This window comes from Impatiens glandulifera, chromosome 7, assembly GCF_907164915.1.
Source record: "Impatiens glandulifera chromosome 7, dImpGla2.1, whole genome shotgun sequence".
Taxonomy (NCBI): domain Eukaryota; kingdom Viridiplantae; phylum Streptophyta; class Magnoliopsida; order Ericales; family Balsaminaceae; genus Impatiens; species Impatiens glandulifera.
In genome coordinates, this window is record NC_061868.1 from 5,236,765 (window position 1) to 5,243,899 (window position 7,135).

Sequence of the window (7,135 nt, forward strand, 5' to 3'; positions counted from 1 at the left end):
TCCTCATCCCCGATCAACTACCAACTACCGGTTAAATTAAAAAATAATATGCGGAAATAGTACAATTCGATTAAAAAACTATCCTGACTAATTATAATTGTAACGTGTTTAATATGTTTTAGCAAAACATTTTTTTTTATAAAACCTAAATAATAAATTTAAAATCTTATAAAAATTAATTATATTGATTAGGTTATATATTTAATTGTGTTTATTGGTGTTCGAAACAGAGTCAAAACAGAAAAATAGATCATCGCTCAATTCCCGGTCAACTACCGGTTAAACTAAGAAAAAATCGTTCTAAAAAACTAACGCCACAAATGTGTTAGCAAAACAATTAATTCTTCTATTCTCTTCTTCTTCCTTTTAAAAAAAGTTTACGTGTATTAAAAATGAAAAAAAAAATATTGTTTAAGCACAACGACAAATTATGACATGAAAAGAAAAAAATAAGAAAAATATGTACTCAATAATTTGTTGAGCTCGTAAATCCTCGAGAAGAACGATTAACTCCCCGACATACTCTACTAGTTTTCCTCAATGAATATCATAAATTGTCATAATAATAACATTAGCATCGGACGATTATAATCATTGAAAGTTCTACAATTTCTCTCAAATTAGATAGTCTACAAAAAATGGTAACCCAAATATGTATGTCTTCTATATCAGTCGCAACAATCCAAATTTACCAGCAACTACCCAAAGACTCGTGCATCACCTAATGAATCCCATTAATACTCCACAAAAGACTCTAAATACTAATTACCCCTCGACAATGCAAAAAAAGTAAGTGAGTTGCAGATTTAACCTCTTTGTGACTACAACTAGCTATAATATAACATTTTTTTATTCACATATCATTCGTAAGAATTCTACCATAAATAACACTATATCCAAAGAACGAGATATTTGATGATCTTTAACTTCTAAAGTTTTTCCCGATAAAAGTTATATGGAATAATCTTAGCGAACAACTTGTAGCAATGCCCCCACACGAAAACTATCCATATCTTGCCAACACATAACGTTTTGTTCAAACGGGGACACTTGATTGCGTCCTACTAAAAATAAAACTCTATTGTGGACAAAATCTCAACAATGTTTAATCTCTTTTTATATTCAATTTGGATAGCGAAACCACTAGACTAAGGATCAAACATGTCCTCAACTATGACATTTCTACATATAGCAATGAAAGCAAACTCATGATACGTCGTAACTAGAATTTTGACACTACACCAAATGTCGTCCTAAAAACTAATCGAATAACCATATCCCACAATGAATCTAGACTGCTCATGAAAATTTTCCACATAAAATAAATTCATCTCCAAATGTTACACCCTGCTGGATAATTAAATATTTTGGTGAACCAACCAAATCAATTATGATCATACTTACATCTGATTATCGATGTCCAAAGACTATTCGGCTCCATTGTAAATCTAATACAACATTTCAATAGAAAATAATTATTAATAAAATAAAATCTCGAATATCTAGACCTCCTTGATCTTTAAAACATTTATCTCAACTAACTAGATGACAAAACGATGAGTTATAAGACCTCAATAGAAATTTACACATTATTCTCTCCATTTTCACTGCCACACTCTTGGGGATAATAAATAACGACATCATATATGTGAGCATAAATGACAACACACTCTTAATGAGGATTAGCCGACCCTTTTCGAGATTTTTTTTACTTTTTCATCTCGACAATTTACATTATTTTAGTAGTAATCGAGTTCTAAGAGACTTTAGATCGTAATGTAGCACCTAATGAAATACCACGAGACCTTGGATCGTAATGTAGCACCTAATGAAATACCAAGATATATTGACAGAAGAACACCAATTTTGAACTCCAGTACATTTATCAACATCATCCTTCTTCTATTCGAAACAGAATATGAGAAAAATATGTCTAGTTAAGATTAACTCGAAGACCGAACATACACCCATAACTATAAAATATTCTGAATGTGTTTAAAATAATATAGATAGCACGAGCGTGTCCTGAGTTAAAAGTAAATTTGATATAAAAAATATATATATATATATAATTTTGTTTTCTACTTTAGCATAATTAGTTTTTTTTTTATATAAAACATGATTTGAATAATATATCATATGATTCTCAATAATTATTACTCAAGATTTGGTTATTTTCTACTCTCATAACCAAAAATTGTTGGGTATAATCATTTTTTATAATAGAGGTATTTGAGAAGAAAAACAACTTAAGAGGTCTATTTAACAATCTTATATAACTTTGGGAAGTAATCAAAATTATCAGCTAACATTCTTCAATACCCATTTTCTGTTCTTCCTCCTAGAAAGTTGCAGAAGAAGATTAATGGAGATACAAAAAAACAGAAAAGAAGGGTAGAAGTTAGATAAAATCATAGTCATGTAAACTTCGTTTGTTTAAAAGTCTCCTAAATAGCGAGTATGCACATAAATAATGTGTTTCAACAATTAGCTTTATTCTCTCTCTCTCTCTTTTTCTCTCCTCTCTATAGGCAGGTTATTGGTTAATTCTAGCTGAATCACTTATAAGTATCAACAATTTCCAATGTCTTTCCTTCAATCCCTAAATCATCTTCAAAGATCATGGAGGACGAGATTAATCACCTCTCCCTTTCTCCACCTACATTGGGTTCCATCCAAATTTCAGGTACAAATGGTTTTGGTCACAACATTGAGTTCATATCTCAAGCTTATCTTAGAAACAGAAGTTCAGAAATCAACATTGATGATGATAATTCCTATACAAGTAAAGATTGCCCACTTCCTATATATCTCAAGGTAATTGATTAATCAATAGTTTTTGCCCATTTCTGAAACTACCCTTGATTTTGATTCTCTGTTTCCTGTTGCATAGTTTGAAGATGTTGAATACAGGGTGAGGCTTAGTAGAACTGCCTCCAATCCAGTTAGTGCAGTTGCTTCAAAAGTTTCTTCGAAACTAAACATTGAGCAAGATAATTTTAGGCAGATATTGATGGGTATAACTGGAAGTATAAACCCTGGTGAGATTCTTGCTTTGATGGGTCCTTCTGGTAGTGGGAAAACTACATTGTTGAGGATAATTGGAGGTAGATTACGGGAAAACTTAAGAGGGAAAATAACTTATAATGACATTCCTTATAATCCAGCTCTTAAGAGAAGGTAATAACGAATTACGTACTTGATTACTTGATGTTCCATTATGTTTTGATCAATTGATTGCAGCTCTCTTTGGTATGATCATGATCATGATCATGGTTATTACAGGATAGGTTTCGTGACTCAAGATGATGTGCTCTTTCCTCAATTGACAGTTGAAGAAACTTTGATCTTCTCTGCATTTTTAAGACTTCCAAATAGTATGAGCCAAAGACAAAAATATGAAAAAGTTGAGATGATTATTAAGGAATTAGGCCTTGAAAGGTTTGTTGAATAAACACTATCATTCAATAGACACAATCATTCATATGAAATGAGCGTTTTTTTTCTTGAACCAGTTGTCGCCATACAAGGGTTGGAGGAGGATTTGTTAATGGGATATCTGGGGGAGAAAGAAAAAGAACAAGTATAGGTTATGAGATTCTTGTTGATCCTTCATTACTATTGCTGGATGAACCTACTTCAGGCCTTGATTCAACTTCTGCTAATAAACTTCTTCAGATTCTCCTTGGAGTAGCTAAGGTACACAAATTCAGTTAGCTAAAATTTACACGCCTTTGTTACTGCACTTAGAGTCGAAGTTTTTTTTGAAAAGAGTGAAACTTTTGAGTAGCCACAGTCACCGCCAAAACCACAGTTTTTTTCTTTTCGAAAAAGTATTGCTCTTTTTATTAAACCGCGTTGGAGTGCCTATGAAGATCATGACATGAGTTGTCACAAGTTCAACAAAATAAAACTACAAAGAACAAAAATTCATCATCATAACTTGAAAAGAAGATAAAAAAAACGAATTAAGACAAGTGGTAAGTACTAAGATCAACATTGATATAACTCTCTTGGTGTTGAACATCATAATTTACATTGATGCAAAGATTATGTGTTTCTTTCTGGAACTTAGACTCATAAACTGTAGCATTCTTCTTCTCACCACTACCCTCTCTTATTTATCATTATTTTTATCAATCTAGTTGAGCTCTTCTTCATCTGCATCTATGTAATTACAGAGTTTCTTGAACAGAAGTTTCATGATCAGTCAAACCATAGATTGTCGTAAGTTAATCAAATGAACAGATGAGTACGAAAGTGGTCTAACTCCCAAAGAAACCTTAGAAAGAAAACTGATAAGTTCATTGCTCCATATCTAAATTATCAAATGGACTCCTTATTTTGTCTCAATTTCTCTTTATCAAGCTTTGATCTAGTGATGAATTCCTAATTCATCATAAAAGGATTTGCACTTAGACTAGAAGTTGATTGATTTGTTAAAGAAAACTGTTTTTTTTCTTTCTTTTTTTCTTTTTCTGGAGAGTGCAGGCTGGAAGGACAGTAATCACAACCATTCACCAGCCTTCTAGCAGGATGTTTCACTTGTTTGACAAAGTTCTTCTAATATCAGAAGGCCATCCAATCTACTATGGAAAACCTAGAGAATCTCTAGAATATTTCTCTTCTCTGAGATTTGTTCCCGAAATACCCATGAACCCGGCTGAGTTTTTTCTAGACATGGCCACTGGACAGGTAAACGACATTCAAATCCCCGATGATTTGCGTGCTTCAATGGGTAGTGCCAACTTTGAAAAGATCGTAATCAAGGTATATCATCTTCGATCTTCTTGATAGTCAAGATCTTTTCTTTTTTCTTATATGGATTTGAATTATGGTGCTTCTTCTATTGCAGTACCTACAAGCTAAATACAAAGCCTTGGTGGAACCGAAAGAGAAAGCGAATCAAATGAACATGACGAGCCCCGAAGATCTTCAGGTTGCAATTCAAAGGAAGAAGGATTGGACTATGAGTTGGTGGCAACAGTTCAAGATAGTATCGAAGAGAACTTATAGGGAGAGATGCAAAGATTATTTTGACAAGTTAAGAATGATTCAAGCACTTGGAGTTGCGGTTTTGCTTGGCCTTCTTTGGTGGAACTCCCAAACTGAAACCGAAGCTCAACTAAGAGATCAGATTGGTTTGATGTTCTACATTTGCATTTTCTGGACTTCTTCTTCAATATTCGGCGCTGTCTATGTTTTCCCATTCGAGAAAATCTATCTGGTGAAAGAAAGGAAGGCCGACATGTATAGGTTAAGCGTGTACTACGTTTGCAGCACGTTATGCGACATGATGGCACATATAATCTATCCCACATTTTTCATGTCCGTTTTGTATTTCATGGTCGGTTTTACAAGGACTGCTACTTGCTTCTTCACGACGCTCTCAGCAATCCTACTCATCGCCATCACAAGCCAAGTAATATCTAATCTCAAACATTGTCCCATTTCAAAACACTTATTGTTTTCAATAGTTGGAAAACAAAATTTAAACTTTATTTATGTTCTTATATATGGAAGGGTTAATCAAATAGTACTTTATTTCATCATCCATTAGAATATCCTTACTTTGTTTTCCAAGAAATTCAGATTATTTGAAAAAAAAAGCCTACATCAAACAAGGGATATTCACAAAAGGGGCATTGCTTGATGAAGGGATTATCAAATAATCACTTTTTCATTAAACATTAAAAGAAAATCTGATTATTTGAAAAGACCTACATTAAACAAGGTTCAAGTGTTTCCAAAATAGGGTCATTTTCATTTCCCAAAATAACTGTCAACTGAAATTCAAACTCACCTTCATTTAGGGGGCAGGAGAACTCTTTGGTGCAGCAGTTCTAAGCATCCAAAGGGGCGGAATGATCGCTTCTTTTGTTTTAATGCTCTTCTTGTTGTCGGGAGGGTACTACGTTCAGGTATACACAATTGAATAAGAATTCTCAAGCAAAATCATATATCGGTTTTAATGAATTTTTTGTTTTTTGTGACACAGCATATACCGAAATTTATGAGATGGTTGAAGTACATATCGTTCATGTATCACGGTTTTAGGCTTCTACTAAAGGTGCAATATTCTGGTGACCAACCGTATGAATGCGAAAGCAAAGGTGGGTGTCGCCCATTGCAGAGCTCGCCTTCGTTTGACTTGGTTAACTTGGATGGAGGACTCGAAGAAGTTTGGATTCTCTTGGGCATGGCTTTAGGTTATCGTGTATTGACATATCTTTCCCTTCGCCATAGAATCAACAATTGCAAATAATTCTGTGAAGTTTATAAGTGACAATTTAAGATGAGAGATCTTGGGGAAACTTAATCAAACTTATATACTATACAACAACAAAAACTCATTCCCTTAACCCATTTATGTGTTTCTTTATGGTTAATTTGTAATCAACAATAAAATGACACACATTTCTATTAAAATGATTTATGTGAAACTTTAGGGTATATATTTGTTTATTTACACAATCATTTGAATTCTTTTATGTTATTAAATCAAATTTGGACAATTCTTCTTTTTTTGAAAAGGTAAAGTCATATTCAAATTAGATATAATTTTATATGAATACAGTTAGATGCATGTATGTTTTATAATTGAACTTTTAGGATTCAAAAATTAAAAATTTATTTTTAAAAGTATTTATATTTGTATTTTATTTTTTTAACCAATTATATCAATCATATTTACATATAAATTATTATAATAATTATAGGTAACGAAATATAGTGTCACTTATGCACCAAGAGAAAAAAAATCATACTAAAAAAAATAATAATAAATTTAAAAAAAAAAATGTCCTGAAGATAACCAATTTTTTTAATTTATTATTATTATTTTTATACATGATTTTGTTTTTCTCTATCCGACCTTACTTCACTGCCCAAATATTTTTAAAAAAATTATGTTTATTCAAACCTTATTTAAAGTTATGTTTTCATAAAGTGAGATGACAAATATAATAAATAGAGTAAATTAAAGATGGAGATATTTTTATTTTATTGATTATTTGAATATTTTGATTAAAGGAATAATGATTAATTAAATCAAATAATCCACATTAAATTATTATTATTGTTTTAATAAATAAGTTAATATAATTTATGTTTATTTTGATGTGATGTCCATTAA

The 7,135-nt window shown here is 31.7% G+C and overlaps 1 protein-coding gene across 1 annotated transcript; it reads left to right on the forward strand.

Annotated features, from left to right (window-relative positions):
* Positions 1-2,337: 2,337 nt before the first annotated feature.
* On the forward strand, positions 2,338-6,479 carry LOC124945353 (ABC transporter G family member 26). The gene is made up of 8 exons (XM_047485774.1): positions 2,338-2,817; positions 2,894-3,180; positions 3,286-3,441; positions 3,516-3,699; positions 4,492-4,770; positions 4,856-5,422; positions 5,814-5,921; positions 5,999-6,479. The coding sequence occupies exons 1-8, from the start codon at positions 2,623-2,625 to the stop codon at positions 6,263-6,265; spliced, it is 2,043 nt and encodes a 680-aa protein (XP_047341730.1). The 5' UTR covers positions 2,338-2,622; the 3' UTR covers positions 6,266-6,479.
* Positions 6,480-7,135: the final 656 nt, after the last annotated feature.

Coding starts and splice junctions, on each gene's coding strand:
- LOC124945353 (XM_047485774.1), top strand. CDS start 2,623: ATGGAGGACGAGATTAATCACCTCTCCCTTTCTCCACCTACATTGGGT. Junction 3,442..3,515: donor AAGGAATTAGGCCTTGAAAG/GTTTGTTGAATA, acceptor TTCTTGAACCAG/TTGTCGCCATACAAGGGTTG. Junction 4,771..4,855: donor TTGAAAAGATCGTAATCAAG/GTATATCATCTT, acceptor CTTCTATTGCAG/TACCTACAAGCTAAATACAA.